Raw genomic sequence first — 16,512 nt, 5'->3', positions numbered from 1 at the left:
AGTGACAAAAAGGGCCAGGCTAGATTTTTTCCCATGATAGTGCTGGCTGCTCCTTGCATTTGAAAACCCAGCAAGAGCATTCCACAGGCAAGAAAGCTTCAGTCCCCCCAGCGCAGGGGCTGTGGTTGCCTACCAGGATGGGCAGGAGCCACGTGAGGACTGGCAGTGTGCATCCAGTAGCACCCTGTTTCCCCATTGTAGCCTGGCCTCTGGCTGCCTCCACAGTCAGCTGCAGGGGGAGAGTGAAATCCTTGTGCAGTTCATGCCAGCAGTGAAGACAATCCAAGGACATTGATTTCTCTGCTGGTTTTTTGTCAGTAGACAAAGAGGCCCAAAGAGCTGGTGCAATCAGAGGGTGTAAGGATGCACTTCCCAGGAGGAACTAAATGCTAGAGGGAATCAGCTTTTCTGTGCCAACAAAGTGGCCTGGGACTTTGGAGGAGACACTCACTTTGAGGACACAGCCCAGAGCACCTGGTCCATCTTGTTTCTGGTGTGCAGAGGCCCAGCTGGAAGGCTGACAGTGTGCAGCATCTCCAGATGAGCACCACAGATCTCCTCCCTCTTGCAGGTCTTGGACTCTGAGGGACACATAACCCAGAGCAATCACTCCATTGGTACCCAGCAGCATGGAGGTCACCTGGGAAAAGGCCTTTGCCAGGCCCAATTTTGGTGTGTGCATCAGCAGCAAGGGGATTGGCTGGGGGTGGCCATGGCCTCCTGGTTTGGTCCTTGCAGAGGAGCATCTCATCCAGACACCTCTGCCTCCACCTGTCAGCTGAGCCAAAGGGTCCATCACCTCCATGTAGCCCTTCCCTATTTCCACCCTAGGACTTTTTTGGTGAGCTTCTAGTCCTTTTTTTTTTTTTATGCTAAAAAGGAAAGGAAAAAGGAAGAGAACACACTTGATGTTAAGGAAATCTAACAGAGCATGCAGCAATCCAACTGCTCAGACACATATGCCACCTTCCTTCTGCTCTGTACCAGTGAGGCTGTGCCATATTTAGATCTGGCTCCATCTCTCACAAACTTGACCAACTGTTCCTCCACAGTGTCATCTTCACTTGTTTACCCCCAAACTGTTCACCGAAACCTTCAATTCGGTGAGGGGGAAATAACAGAAAAAAAGTAGGGTTTATTTTTAATGATGGTAAAAGCACTAAACACCAAGAAAGCCAGATCGCAACAGTGCTGGGTAGAGAGGTCAAGAGATCCCTTGGTGAGTCATCATCTTCACCAGGGACCTCCCATGTGGGGAGGCAGATGTGTTTCCTAGAAATTGCTGCACTGTGGTGGCAGGGCCAGCCCTGTGCTTGCTGCCAGGGCAGTGTCCGGCCGGCCGAGTCATCGGGATCCTCCTAAGAGTGTGTGCTCCCAGAGGAGAGGCGAGTTCAGCCACATGTGAAGGCAGGCACAGACCTGTGGCCACATTTGGGTTGCCCCGGTGTAATGCCTGGGAGGAGCCGCCCCACGGAGAGTGCTGAGCACTTGCAGAGCAAACAGGTAACAGCCTCCTTGAGGGAATGGCTCAGAAGTCCAGCTCTGTTACAGGTAGGAAACATGGGAAAATACAGAAGGGCTTTTCCCTACCTTCCTCATTGTGCCAGACCACGACAAGCTCACCACAGTGTTTGGGACCAGGAGTCAGGCAGAGATGATCTTGCTCAACACTTCCAGCCATGGTTATGTCACACACGAGGCAGAGGTGAGTCCTTGTCCTCCTGCTCACAGTAAAGCCTTGGAGGCTTCTCACTGAACGTCCACATCTCTTCCTGGCTTGCCCTTGATGTCAAGCCACTGCTGTCTCCTGGAGGACGTGGTGACAGCCCATCCTGCAGCCTTGCAGGAGGCTGCAGCATGAGTCCTCACAGCCCCCACACCAGCACTGGGCCTTGTATACAAACCTTTCTCACGCTCAAGGCAGATCTTACGGAGTTAAGAGCATTTTCTTGGCTTGCTGTGCTGGTGGAAGAGCAACTTACAGCACAGCAGATGGATAAAATTCTAATTTGGGTTTCACATGATTTATATAAATAGGCTTAGACGAGGTTGCGCAGAGATGGCGCAGTCATCTGCCAGCCCTGCTCTGTTTACCTCGGGACCCTCTCCTCCCTTCCCGTTAATGAGCACCCCAGTAGCGTCTCGTGCGTTCACAGTGACAAGTCATCCCAGCCTGTGTCATCCTCCTGCAAACCACACAGCTCCAGTCTGCGCTCCCAGCGAGGCAAAGCAGCCTCCTGCCATCCCACCCAGCTGCGGACAGCGTTTACACTCATCCCTCAGAACCGAACTGCCAAGGAGCACGGCAGAGCTGTGGCTCCCACGGTCGGCTCAGGAGATGGGGCAGGGTGAAGATGGACCACGCTGCTGGATATGGAAAAGAATGGGGCTCTCCCAAGCCTCCCCTCACTCACAGGACACCAGTTTCTGCTGGTGCTTCTCCCCACATCAGAGCGAGGGGACACCAGTGGCCCCACTGCCACCCTCATGAAGATGACACAGCAGCTCCCTCGCCTTCTCCCCGCTAGTGCTTCACTAAGGAGCCTTCATCATCTCCTGATCAAAAAACCAGCAAGCACATCTTGGTTGGGTTTAGTTAGAAACCCCTGCTACATCCCTACCGCTCCTCTGCCTCTTGAAGGGTCACATGGGCTGCTGCTGTGCCAAGAAGGGGCTTGTGACAAACAGATGAAGGCCTGGCTGCTGTGAGGCTCCAGCATGCATCTGCTGAACATCTCCATCACACATGTACTCTACCCTAGAAATCAAGTGTGACTTGATCCCAGCAAAAAAAAAAATAGAGAATTAAGCTGCTGGTTATGTAACTTTTGTGAAGTTTGGTGGCTGATGAGAAGGTGATGGGTGCGTGTTTAGCTTTTACCGGCTGGTAAGAGCCCATGAGCACCCTTTACTCCACAACATAAACCCATCGGAAACCAGGCTTTGCTGGTTTCCGCTGCTCATGGAACAAGTTGTATTATTTGTATAGTTGTATCCTAGGAGCCCTAGTTTCTGTCCTGCATAGTCCCTGGCATGAGCAGTATTTTCCATGGTCAGCCCAGAGGGAAGGAGCAGACTTTAACCCCTTTGGTGCAAAGAGCACATTCCCACATCAGGTTATTTCCACGCAACCTTCCCCATGAGAAAAAAAGCCCTCCTAGGATCAAGGCACATGCAGAGAAATCCCAAAGCTAGCAAGGATTTGCCTCCAGGAGAGGTGCAGAGAGCTTGGGAGCAGCTGGGGAGGCTCCTGGGGGGGCTGGTTGAGCTTTCGCAGCTCCTGCAACTGGTACCATGCTCAAACCCCACCTTCAGCCTGGCCTCTGCCAAAACTCTCTGATTCAGCCACTCTTTTCCAGCCATGCATCATAAACCAGCTCTTCACCAGCCAGGATAAGACACAGGTCACCAAACAAATAAAGAAAAAAGGATTTCTCAAGGGACAAGGCAGATACACCTCCACGATGTGACCTAGTTTCCCTGCTTGTGCATCTGTGGTGGAGGAGAGGAGTGATGTTACACTGGCAGTTGGAACTCCCTCTACCCAGGGAGGTGCAAGCAAAGCCAGGGTCCTTGTCCTGGGCCGCTGCAGAAGATAACAGGAATTTCATCAGGCACCTCTGGCTTGAGAGAGGCAGGCCAAGGCTTTGCAGAAGTGACACATGACTTGGAGCTTCTTGGGAACTGAGTGTGGTACACACTGCAGGACCCCGAGTTGAGGAGGCAAGGATTCAAGGAGGCCTTTGGGGAGATCCTAGCCATCCCAGAGCACAGCTACCCTGGTCCTTGTTGTCTGACCTCATCACTGAGGTCCTCCTTAGCCACCTGAGCCACTCCTACATGTGCCTGCTGTCCAAGACCTGCCCCAAATTATGAGAGAGAAGAAAGGAAGCACAGAAAGCTAGAGATTCAGGTCAAGGAGTGGTGGGGTCCTGGGACACCAGCAATCCCTGAGGGAGCAGAAAATGTGCTGCAGCTGAGGGCTAGGACAGATGCAAGGTGCAGGACCAGGTGGTCCATAGAGCCCTCACCATCAGCACCTCTCAGGGCATAGAGCCAGTCTGGGCTCTTTGTGGTGTGGGCCTAAAAAGCTGAACCATGAGACTACTGTTGAGCTTGGAGACTCAGTTTCTGCTGCCCTGGGAAAGAAGAGCAAGTGGCAGATTCAGGGTACTGCCAGCTGTTGGGAGAGCATTCCTGCATTTCCCCAGTGCCCACAACAGTGGCAGACGAGAAACACATCACCTGGAAAATATTTGGGATTTTCTTCCAATAGTTGCTGCCTCTGTGCTGAGGACATGCAAGAAAAAGAGGCTGGATCTTCTGTCAAAACCATTTCCCACTATTGCAGTGTTTTTAAGCAAAACCCAAAGCATTCCAAAAGAGACTGAGGAAGCCACCCATAAACCAGAGAACATAACTTAGGGGATGCAAGGCAGCTCGTGGGTTTGGGTGTCGTGCTCAGGGGAGGAGTGGCAGCCTCTGCCCCGGCATCACCCAGGGAGGAGGAGAGGGAGCCCTGGGCTCAGGCATTGGTATCCCCTCCTGCTTCCACCACAGGACCTCACCCACCCCATCACCCAGTACCTCTCACTGTCAGAAAGAGCTGGGGCCATGCCAACCAGGAAAGCCAAAGTCCCCAAGCAAAATCATTTTTAGAGAAGGGGAAGCTTTGAGCACCACCAGTGTGGAGCAGCAACGGAAGCAGGAATCCCAAGCAAGGATGATCCCTGCCCCAGACCCCAGTTTGGGCCTGAAAAAGGCAATTGTTCCACCTGCCAGGATGTCTCTGCTGATGGAAATTCAGCTCCCACCAAAGCTGTTCATGTTTCTCACCCGTGTCACAAATAATTTGTGGCTGGACTCAAGTCAGTAGAGTTGGTGCACATCCCTCGCAGTGTTTCAAACAGAAATCTCTCCAAAAAGGTTTCAGAACTGGATGATTTGATTGGTTTTGGATTTCATTTCAGCCTTCATTCTTCTAAGCTTTTTAAAAAGCACCTACTTAGTACTAATGGCAAAGATATTTCCTGAGAGAAGTTTGAGAAGCTTGTAGAGGCAATGTTTGAAAAATAATTAAAAAAATAATAAAACTTTGCTAGCTCCCAGGAGCAAAGAACAAAAATCATGCTTGTCTAGAAACATACTTACACCAGCAGGATTTTACTAGGATGTGAACCAGCAGTTGGTACAGACTCAGTCTCTGAGGCTTTCATGGTGTATTAATGATAAAGTGACATTATTTTAGTCCCAAGCAGTAGAATTTCTTAAAACATCTTCAGCAAATATCCCATCATCAGGCTGGAAGCTTTGATGAACAGGACAGCTGATTCCTGACACAGACCACAAATCACTGATTCCCCTCACCAGATGACGTTAAGCACGGATTTCAGCGAGAACCATTAAGGACAAATCCAGACCTCGATCCGTGCCAGAAGAAAAGCTTGGATGAAGCATCTGCTGAAGTCTCTTCCTTGAGCAAGGGACTTTCCAGAGCTGGGCTCTCAGGGTCACTGCCTCTCCTCTGGGACACAGAGGCACTGCCTCGCTTATGTGGGTCTCACAGGGAGTGAAGTCACTGCCACCACAGAGCCACTCACAGGGAGCCGTCCCCATTCACAACTCCTGTTCATTCACTCCAGAGCATTCCCATGGCCAGATGTTTATCACTCTTGTGTCACTCTCCAACTATTTTGCAGGGGCGGTAGGAGTGGCTTTTGGAAGACATTTGAGTACACACACAATTGCAGGCTTGGGCTGCTGTGTGTTTGGACAAACAAATAAGTGCAACTAATCAATAGAAATGTTTCTATGTTAGCCATGACTGTGAAGAAAGCATCCCAGCTCTGCCAGATAAAAAATCCCCACGGGGATTTCTAAGTGCTCCCAAAACCAGCTGGACTAAAACCTTCCCTGTTCACCCCACGGATGAGCGTGGGAGAGGAATTAAAAAAAAAAATTAAGAAGTTTTTAAAAAATAAAACTAAGCAAACAAAACAGCCCCCCCATTACCTTTGCACAGTCGGTCTGAACTGCCAGAAGAGCAACACGGCCCCAGGTCCGGTGTCTCCTGCCCTGAGCTGGACATGCAGCACTGATGGACGTGGTTGGTCCTGCAGCTCCCAGCACCCAGGGACCAGCAACTTCTGTCCAAAACATATGCCACTCATAAACAAATACTCAAATATATCTAGTACCCCATTTATAACACACCTAGAAGGGTCGGCCTGTCTAGGAATACTTCTCCTGGCCTCGTGGCATGGCAGGAGCAGGCAACCAGCAGTCCTGGTATGACACTAGTAGTGGTTTTCTACCCCAGACAAAGCTGTCCCAGACCCACTTGCCTCAATGTCCAAAACAGATGCTGGCAGGATCTGGTATTCCTGCTGGTTACAGGCAGTGACAAGCTGTTTCTGTATCTGGAGATGGTTTTAAGAAGGCAAATGATGAATTAGCAGCTGCTGCTTGGTGAGGTTTCTCAGACGGTTCAGACAGAACAATGTGGGCTTGGTCTAGAGTCAGGACCTGTACAGGGGAGGCAAAGCACAAATGGGGCACCCACTGCCATCCTAAGTGCTCCAAGATTATTGCAGCACCTAGGGAGCCAGATCCCAGGTGTGTGCCCACCCCAGGCAGGGCAGTCCATCCCGCTGAGGTCAGTAGGGCAAACATGCTCAACAACTGGCAGTAGGGACCAGCCCTGATCCCTCTGCAACCAGCAGCTAAAACTCCCATTTAACTTCAATGGAGCCAGGATTTGGCCTGGATTTCAACTAAACCCATGACCATCAATGGCTTTGCTTGGGGTTTAATTCCCTGGATTAAAGGGAATTTTCCCCACAGTCACCCAGGGATCCACAGCTCCCTGGGCAGAGCTCAACACCCACATCCCACCACTGCTCCATCGCGGCCAACGAGAGCAAACCAACCCGAGGTCCCTGGGCTTTAAACAAACAAACAGCAAAAAGAGAAAGAAAAAGAAAAAAAGAAGAGCATTTATTTTCCCTGCAGCTGTGCTCCCCCGGACAGAGGATTTCTGTGGCAGGACAATAACGCTTTATGCAGCGAGGTTAAGTTGCAGTTACTTGAAACTATCAGCTCTTGTGTTCGAATCATCTTATTACCTCCACAATCAAACAAGGCTTCCCCATCGGCAACTATTCGGTCATGCTGTTAAAACTGGACACAGAGGTCAAGCAGGGCTGGATTTAAAGTGATCTAATGGGAGGCTGCTTTGGGGAGGGGGATACAGCCAGCTTGCTACCCTGCACTCTTGACTACCAAAGGAAAAAATGTTGCATTACCAGATCCCAGTGCAGTCTTGGCTCTCAGGAGTTACCTCAACACCTTGGAAAGGGAAGGTGAGGGAGCAACACAGAATCCCCTGGGGATGCACATAAGCAGGGAGCTGTGTGGAAGAGTCTTCTGGGATGCAGCAATGCACTAAGGAAACTCCCAAATGCACAAGGCTGAGGCAAGTGGTAACTCACATTATGGCTTCTCTCAAACTAAAAGCCTTTTTCTCCCAGCCAGCTTCCTTCACAATTCCTTGGGATCTCAGTCCAGGGGAAGGAGGAGGGCAGGAGAAAGGATAAAACACAGAGGAGTTAAGCAGAGCCTTTCTAAAAACAGCATGAACGTTCCAACAAAGCAGGACCAGCTCTGCCTGCCACAAGCCCAGCACACCTGGGGTCTGCATCCCAGATCCACACAACCCTTCCTTAGGTCCTGTCCTTACAGGCACCACCAGCCCGAGTTCTCTGGCTGGCTCCTCAATGCGAGGTGACATCCTGGCCTTTCCAGGCAAGCCCCAACCGCTCTGCAAGATGGAGCAGGAGCTCAGCTGGGCTTTCTGCACGAGCCAGCTCTGCCTGTCCCTCAGGGGCACCAGCCAAGAGCCAGAGTCACTGCAAGCAGCAGCTCTGGTGGAGGCAGTCAGGTGCTCGGGGGATCGTCTAGACATGACCCATTCCATACGCCCCGTTTCACATCTTCCATCTTCAAGTAGCTCTTAAGTAGCTTGATTTAATGATCCCCACACGCTTCCACCCAAGCCTCGGGCTACGGGGAAATTTGCACAGGTGTGGCAGCATTTCATTACACAGCAAGACGGAACAGCTCCCGGAGCTTCCCGAGCACTCCGGATGCTGCCACTGCTCCAGATGCTCACCTCCTGCTCCAGATGCTCCCTGTGCAGCCAACACAACCCTGGACAGCTCTGAGCTCACTGTCCTTGGGCGGAGGGGCTGGCACAGATCCGAGGCACAGCCACGTCCCACAGCCTTGCTTCGTCTCGCACTTGCCCTCACTTGGTCACCCAGGGTGTGAAAAGGCAAAGGATAAACGAGCTTAGTCCCACAGTTATTTAATACAGGATTGAAATGGGTCCATTTCCTAGGAGACAGCCTGCTAGAAGTCTTCCTGGCTCTTCTCAGAGCACTAACCCAAACACAGGAAAGGCTTTGCCACATCTTCCCATTGGGGGAGCAGAGAGGAGCAGGTCCTGCTTTTTGGTTTGGGTGGGTTTTTTTAATTAATATTATTTTCAGAGGTTATTGATCCTGACTTTCAAAGAACAGTCATCTCTCATCTCGGGCTCTGGCTCTGCAGGATGCCAGCGAGACCCCACATTTGTGGATGGGTGCTCACACTGGTTTGGATCAAAGCAAGGGAGGCAGCACACATCAACCACAACCCCATCAACCACTTCCCAGGGCTGTGGCCAGCACCCTTCCAATGGGGCTAGTGAAATTAATTCATTAATTGTTTCCATCCTTTGGTGTTTCATGTGAGACAAGAACCATCCATTCTGCATTTCTTCCCCTTCCCAATGCAAAACAGATCATTTTAAAGCATTTTTTTGGTACTCCAGTAGAGATGTTTTCAATGAACTTACTTCTCACTCCTGCATAGGAGAGGGGACAGGACCAGGGTCCTGCCTGCACAATAAACAGTGGATGGGCTCTGGCCACGTGCAGCCTTTGCACCAGGAGTGGAGTGTTTCTGCAATGCTCTTCTGTGGTGATGGTGGGTTGCAGGGATAACTCACAGTGTGCTGGGGCCTGGGTTCTTCCACCAGCAACTGATTCAGTCCAAAAACGTTGTGCTGCATTAGGAGATCTCCCCTTGTGCTTCAGGTGTAAATGGGGAAATCCTCACCTCACAGGGCTGTGGGGTCCAGGGACAGCCATAATGGATTCACCATTCAGGCAGAGATCATTTACTTTGAGAAAAGAAGTCAAATAGCCACCTTCCTCCTTCCCCTTCCTCCAGAGCCACACGAACCCACCGCTGGTACCCACGAGCCACAACACACCTTGAGGCTCTCGGGGCTTGAGCAGAGCCACCAAAAGCCACATTATCCTCCAGGGTGGCTGGCCCCTCTCTGAACGGCATCGCCTCAGCGTTTGCAAACAGTGCCTGCATTGGGGCAGGAGGATGAAGACATCACTGGGCTCCCTTCCAGCAGCCCTCTCTGAGAGGAGGGGGGACCAATTCCCGGAGCGGCTCCGTGAAGTCATTCTCTCCCGGCATGCCTTCTCCTCCCTGACATCATCATCTGGGGAAAGCAGGCACAACAGCGGTCCCTTGCTGCGGGATTTGCTTCCAGAGGTGCCAGGAAAGGATGCCTTGCTGCTCATGGGGAGTTGTCCACCGCTCTGGGAGCACGGCTGGGGGCACCTGAGTGAACAGCCACGGAGCAGCAGCCCCAGAGGAGTCGTGTTCAGTGAGCTGGGTGGCACTGGGGGGAAAAGGCTCAGAAAAAGCAAGAAGAAAGTGACTCACCCAGCATTGAACCTGGCTTGGGAGCACCCTCATGCTGCACATAACCAGGAGTCCACTGGCTCAGCAAAGCCTTGGTCTACCCTGAGGACAAGCTCCCGCAGCAGAGATCCACGTGGTCCAGAGCAGGGATGCATGTGGATGCAGAAACCTTCATGTAAATGAGAGAAACAAGGCATTAGTGATGAACATCTTCCAGAGGGGTTCTGATGGGAAAGGAGGGCACGCATCATTCACTGCAGCTGGGAGCTTTCCTCCAGTCCCTTTTGTCCTTTGTTGCCACACAACGCCCAGGCAGAGAGGGCAAGAGCTGTCCTGAGGGGTGCTGGATGCCCAGGCTGCTGACCCTGGGAGCAGGGCATTGCTCAGAGCCAGGGAGAGCAGCTGGGAGAAGCTCCCAAATTAACAGGAGTGGGAGCTGAGCTCCTGTGTTGAAAGTATTTAAAGATTTCCTGGGCTGGCATCTTCACCTCCTCGTCCACCCCAGCAGCACTCGCCATGGTTTTACCCAAGGAGAGTCCCAGTATAGCTCACCCTGCAGTGCTGGGGCTGCATCCTGCCCTTCCAAAAGCTTTTCTCTGCTCAGGATGCCCCTGCCAACACACCCACAAACACTCACCTTCTGCCCCAGTTTCCAAATCAAATGTTTAAATTTAAGGCAGGATGAATTATTTCAATTGGGTGGTGGGGGAGAATGACAGACAGGCAGAAATCGGAGTTTCTTTGCCTTTTTCCAGAAATCAGCATGAGCCACTTCTTTACTCTTTAAATTTCTTAAGGGATTAACCAGAAAATGAAACATTCGGCCTTTCCATTACTTCTCCCCCTTTTTTCCTCATTTTTTTGCTATGACAAAAAGAAAAAAAAAAGGAAGAGAATGTTGAAACCATTGGAAATCATTTACAAAAGGGAAGAAACTTTCATTTCTCAACTACAGCACAAGAAAGATTCATAGTCTTTTTTAGCATCTTGACTTTCTACCTTCTTACTCTTAGAATTTAGCAGAACAGGGAAAGTTCTTAAAAAGATTCAGGGGGAAAAAAAGCTTGATTCTGGCTTCTCATGACCAAGAGAAGTTGCCAAAACGTGCTGCTACTTGAAGACTATGTACTAGTGCTAGAGCTGTGATGGTGGTGGAAACAGTCAAGAAATTCTTTTAAATTAAGTGGGTTTCATGGTGTTTTTTCCATTTTACGTGTTCACTTCCATGCCACTGGGGTTCAATAACAGGCTGAAATGTGGCCCTTGGGCTCAAAACTCTCTACCAGAGGCAGTAAGACTCCTCCAGGCTGGGGACTGCAGCAAAGCCACACGTGGCCACTGCGAAGCTGCATAACCTGGTGTTTGCTTGCTTGACTTCCAAAACGCAACTTGAGAACAAGCTTCCCCTGAGCAACTTCCATGACTGAGATAATCATGGATCTGTCAGTGGCTGCTCTGCCAGCAAGGGAGGATGCACTCGGGAATGACAGGACCTATCCTGACTGCCGGTGGTTGACTGTCCACAGATTTTTTGGATGGCCAGGGGATCCCAGCCTAGGAATGAGGTCTCCTTGAACATCCCAGCCCGACAGAGAGAAAACACATAATGTGAAGGTTGCACATAGCTCAGTGTGCTTTAAAGGTGCTCTTTAAGGGGCCTCCAAGCTCTTGCAAATCAAGCGCACCTAAATACCAAACGGATTTCAACCTAATTCCAGAGGTAACACCACCTACTCACATGCCAAAGCAGGGAGCAGACAGCTTGCTAATTAACGTGTCTCCTTCATGAATATTGCACTTCCCGAGGAGGAATTCGGTGCTCGAGCAAAAGGCTGCTGAAAGAGAGCCAAGCTGGGCTGAGCAGCGAGGATGCTTCAAAACTGCTGAGATCGCTCTGCAGGGCTGGTGCTAAAGCCAGCCCCTGGTTTTCACACCCACCAGGTGAGTCAGCAGGTGCTACCTGGGTGCCACCTCCAAAAACACACAGGCAGCTCACAGCCACATTACAGGGGACACAGGAGAGGTGGTGGCAGGGACGAGGAGGGGGAAACACAAAACCACAGGATGTTTGTGGTTCTGAGCCTCTGTGACATTTGACAGTACCTGGGGCCTGACCTTTCTTTAACCCACATCCGAACCCTTGCCTAAAACCTTCTGGGAGCTTCCTTGAGCTGCAATACCCCACTGGTATTGGCATAATTTCTGCCACAAGCAGCCCCCCAGGCAGTGTCCAACAGTCTCATCCACCCACAGGAGTTACACAGCCCAGGGAAGGGCCAGCACAGCCCCACACTCTGCACTGGGAAGAGCTGGCTTTGCCAGCCTGGCTGGAGATGGGTTTCCCTTGGCCAGGGCTCTCAAGGCTCTCCCATGATGAGGAATTACCTCAGTCTCTATTTGTTTCCCCTGGCAGCCTCCTTTGATGTTCCTCATGAGACTGAGCAAGGAGACACCACAGAAATCTCACCGAGATACATCTGGCATTCTCAGAATGTAGTGAGTTTCCTCAGTGTCCTCCCCACACCAGCATCCCCACTTCAGCACAGCTGAGATGCCTGCTCTTCCAAAACCCATGTGGTGCCTAAATCCTGTTGGTCTTGTGTATGGTTAGATACTTAAGCAGAAATTGCTCTCCTAAAGCCCTCCAGGAATCTCGCTTTGCTAGTTGTAGCTGAAGTGGACAGGGAAAGCCAGGTCTGACCACATTAAAAGGGTTCCTGCTTTTTGACCAGAGTGCTGGAACTGCCATGCTGAGGTCAAAGGAGTCATCATTTTGGATGCCTGCAAACTCAGCCACTGTGCTGATAGTGCTGAAGAGCCATGAAACAACAGTCCCATCAACCAACACCACCAACCAACCAGTAGTCTTATCATGCCCTCATTTGGAAGAAGCTTCCAGAGACACCAAATGGACCCCCTTGGGCCATACCACATCTCCAGAGAAGATCTTCATCACTGGCCAAGCCAAGACAGTCCTGCCCAGCTCTTGCTCTTCAGAGATCAAATTCAAGGGCTGTGTGAGAGCTCTCCCCACAGCCTGGCTGTTGGCATTCAGCCCATGACAAACAGCCACCCCAGCAGCAGACTCCAAGCTGAGACTGGATCCAACAGCATCCTTTAAAGCCACTTCTGAGAAAATACACAGCCCATGTTACTGCCCTGTGGGAGAGGTAGAGACTTCGGGACCTGCTCTGTAGCCCTTTCTGGACAATCACCCTTTAAATTTAGCTCCTACTACAAGTGTGCATGGAATCCACTTGGCAGAGAAAAAAACCTCCTAGAAAACTCACTCAGTCTTCGTTAGCATTTTCCAGCACTGCACAAACAGCCTCCCTAGCCACTGGAGTCTGCTTTTATTCAGCCAAAATGCTCCTCTGCAAGTCATTTGAGCTCTTACCTCAGAAAACTCCTTTTCCTGCCTGCACACACAGGGAAGGAGCTGTAATCTGACTTTATTATGGCCTCACACGTGCTGTTGCTGTGGAAACGGACACGATGCTACCGGGTCCAACTACAGCACGGCCGGGCACAGGCAGGGACACAGCCAGGATCCTTGAGGCAGTGCTGCTGGAGAGCCCAAAGCTGGCCAAGTTGCTAAAAAATCCCCATGACCAACTGCAGTAAAATCCCCTCAGACCAGGATGCTCAGGGTAGCACCAAAGGCACATACCTGGAGACCACTGGAGATCACTCGATGTTATTCCTGTAGCGATGCAGTTCTCACTATGTCGTTATTAACACAACTGCTCAATTAGCTCCACTGAAAAGCCATTAATAACCCTCAAGTAAAGCTAAGGGACAAACATCCCCAAACATTTCTTGTTCTTCAGGTAACTATTCTCAAGGACTTGCTGTCTTCAATGGTTTGGCCAGTCAAGGCAACCTCATGAGGGGGTGATACCAGCCACCACAAGAAAACAGAGAGAAATCTTCATCAGTGAAGAGCAGGACATCTCCCAACCTGATATACACTCAGTCTTCAACATGCAAGATACAAGAGGAGGAAGAAAGGGAAAGGTCTCACCACCCTCCTTCTCCCTGTGGAGTGGGCACTGCCTGGGTAGAGCTACTCCTCAGGAAAATAAGAGCATCCTTGGGGCTGGGGGTATTTCCCCAGAGCCTGGAGGTCAAGCTTAAGTTGTGATAAAAAAGGAGGATATAAATTGTTGGAGAGGATGCCATCTTCTGTTAATCACGATGGACTGGAAACCATCTTTGATGGGGAAACAGAGCTTTAACCACAGCTTGACAAGGGCTGCCTGCCAGGGAAGGATGGGTCTACACATGCCCCTGGGTTTTTTTAACCTTTATGGCATCCCTCATGGTTGCTGCTGGAAACAGGAGATGTTTCCAGTTGGTCCCACAAAGGCTGTACTTGTCTACTCGTTCAGCTCTGTGCTCAAACCCTGTGCTGGGCAGGGCTGGGGAGAAACCCAAACCCAAGGCTTGGGCTGTGCCAAAAGGGACCAGGCACAGTCCCGCACCGAGGGCCAGGGTGGAGGATGGCTGCCCTGAGCTCAGCAGCAGCAAGGGCTTTGTAAGCACAGACAGATGAGAAACAGGTAAGTCCTGTGAGTTTAAGTTAAGTTAGTTACCAGCAGAAAAGGCTGGATGGGGCTTTGAGCAACCTTGTCAAGTGAAAGGTGTCCCTGCCCAATGATCTTTAAGGTCCCTTCCAGTTCAAACCATTCTACGGTTCTGTGATTCTGTGATGATGTAGATTGTGAAGGAAAGCAAAGTAAAAATTTCATTCACTGAGAACAAAGAAGACAAAGCTTCAGCTCTCACATGTGGGACTTGAGGAAGCAAAACTGCTCCTCTAAGGCCCATGGAAGGAAGGAAAGGCATCACAGCACCAACCTGCCCACCGGTGTCCAACTGCAGGGAGTGTCAGTGCTCCAAACCCCTCACCCTGGAGCAGCCACGGAAAGGCCCGGAGGGGCACCCGGCGCCACGTCACCGAGGTTCATCTCTGCGGCTGGGCAGGAACGCTTTCAGCACCCTCCCATCCTGGAGCCAGCGTGAGTTATCTGGCAGGCTGGTGTTTGGCAGGCAGGAGCCGTGGCAGAGGGAGATCCCACATCAAGCACATGCCTCTGTGCTGCACCCCGGCTGGGGCTCCCAGCCCGCATGGCTGAGCACCCCGCTCACAATTACAGATCTGCCGCTTTCCTTGGCCCTTTCATCATCCCAGACATGCAATACCAACCAAACCTGGCAACTGCCTCTCATTTACCTTCCCAAGAGTTGAAAGAACCTGGCCAATATTTATAGCAGCAAATCAAGCTAGTAGTGCACCAGCTGCTTTGAGAAAAATAGCTGAGGCTTTTCTGAGCCCAGGATTATTTATTATTCATCAAATTGGATTCCAGCTTCCCCCTTCAATTTCATGTGTTATTTTTCCTAAAATATGGATTTTAGTTTAGGTTGAGGTTTTACTTAAGGATTAAAAAGGAGGACACAGAAAGGGAAGACAGGAGAAAGGAAAGCAGGAGAATTAAAAAAGGCATTCTCTAAAAACAACAAAATATTCAGTGAACAAAATTTACCCTCACAGAAGCTGTCAAAGGCAGGGACATCAACAAAAGTGACAATGCACATTTTTTATGAATTACTTCTCATGAATTAACTCAATGGATCAAGAACCCAGTTTACACCAACACCTCTGCCCGAACCGAACCGACACAGCTGACAGAAGACAACGTCCCAAATCAGCTGTGGGACTGAGCACCCTGCAAACCAGGAGCATCCCTCTGGCAGGGCTGGGGCAGGCAGGAGGTGAAGGAGCGGGCACGGCTGATGCAAGGTTCCTGCTCGGAGACCTCACTCCTCTGCCAGCCACCCGGAGCGCGTCTGGCAAAGCCGGCTGACCACAGGGCCGTGAGAAAAGGACGGGATCTGCAACTGAATTACCACATCTGCTTTCTCCAGGGCTTGCCCAGGTAGTGAGTCACGTCAAGAGGAGGCTTTGAGCAGGGTCTGGACCCGGGCAGATAAAAGCAGCGTTATTTGTGTTGTGTTGGCTTGAATCAGCCAGAGAGCAAAGTGCACAGCGCATCAATCCCGCAAAATAAATACAGCACCGTGGAGGCTTATCCAGGAGAGAAGTCCTGGGAAATGCTCTCGTTCGTTTATCATCTGGCCAGGGAGGAGAAAGCACAAAGCAAGAACCAGGCATGGCCAGAGAGGAGGTGCCAAGGCATGAGGCACCCTGTGCCCACCCAAACACCGTGGTGGTGGCTGGGGTAGACAGTGCCCAGCACCACACAGGGCTGGGAGCAAAGCCACAGCACCAGCTCTTTCTGGGATTGCTCTTCCTGGGTCTTTAGCCTTTCCCTCAGAGAAGGATGGCCCAAAGCAGAACAGAACATCTGTCTCAGAGGTGGATCCCCTCTGCAGCACCAAAAGCAAGGCAGACCTGGCTGCAATCACTTTCCACTTGCCTCAATGGGCACATGGTCCCTTCTCCTTGCATCTTGCATCCAGTGCTGTGGGGTCAGGGTAAGAATTACCCACAGATGCTCAAGGACACACTCCTGCAGTGCTGTCCAGCATTGAATAGGGAAGGGTAAAAAGACCAGAGGAGTTTCTTCCCTCAGCAGGGTCCTTTGGGAGAGATACGATAAGGGCTCCAACCTATCAGGCAGGCATTTCCCACTTCCCTGGTTCCTTCAGCAATGAATACTTTCCCTCCTGTGTTAGAGGTATTCTCCACTGCTGCAGGATCACGTCAGGACAAGCTCTCCA

The 16,512-nt window shown here is 51.0% G+C and overlaps 1 protein-coding gene across 1 annotated transcript; it reads right to left on the bottom strand.

Annotated features, from left to right (window-relative positions):
• Positions 1 to 32: 32 nt before the first annotated feature.
• Positions 33 to 10,267, bottom strand: LOC126638848 (uncharacterized). Its single transcript, XM_050313075.1, has 4 exons — positions 9,787 to 10,267; positions 6,345 to 6,419; positions 6,013 to 6,146; positions 33 to 872 (listed from the first exon to the last, which is right to left on the bottom strand). Exons 1-4 carry the CDS (start codon positions 9,826 to 9,828, stop codon positions 383 to 385), a joined length of 741 nt encoding a protein of 246 aa, XP_050169032.1. The 5' UTR covers positions 9,829 to 10,267; the 3' UTR covers positions 33 to 382.
• Between the last annotated feature and the right edge of the window lie 6,245 nt (positions 10,268 to 16,512).

The sequence above is a fragment of the Myiozetetes cayanensis genome, unplaced genomic scaffold, assembly GCF_022539395.1.
Source record: "Myiozetetes cayanensis isolate MyiCay16 unplaced genomic scaffold, myiCay2020 scf18, whole genome shotgun sequence".
Classification (NCBI taxonomy): Eukaryota; Metazoa; Chordata; class Aves; order Passeriformes; family Tyrannidae; genus Myiozetetes; species Myiozetetes cayanensis.
The sequence above is the reverse complement of the archived record's forward strand: the minus strand, read 5'-3'. Positions and strand labels throughout refer to the sequence as shown.

Excerpts from the sequence above, each read along its gene's own strand:
- LOC126638848 (XM_050313075.1), bottom strand. The coding sequence starts at position 9,828 with ATGTGCAGCATGAGGGTGCTCCCAAGCCAGGTTCAATGCTGG. Across the intron at positions 6,420-9,786 it reads CAAGCCAGGTTCAATGCTGG|ATACAGAAACAGCTTGTCAC; the intron begins GTGAGTCACTTT and ends AACCATCTCCAG. Across the intron at positions 6,147-6,344 it reads CATCTGTTTTGGACATTGAG|AAGTTGCTGGTCCCTGGGTG; the intron begins GCAAGTGGGTCT and ends TGTTTTGGACAG.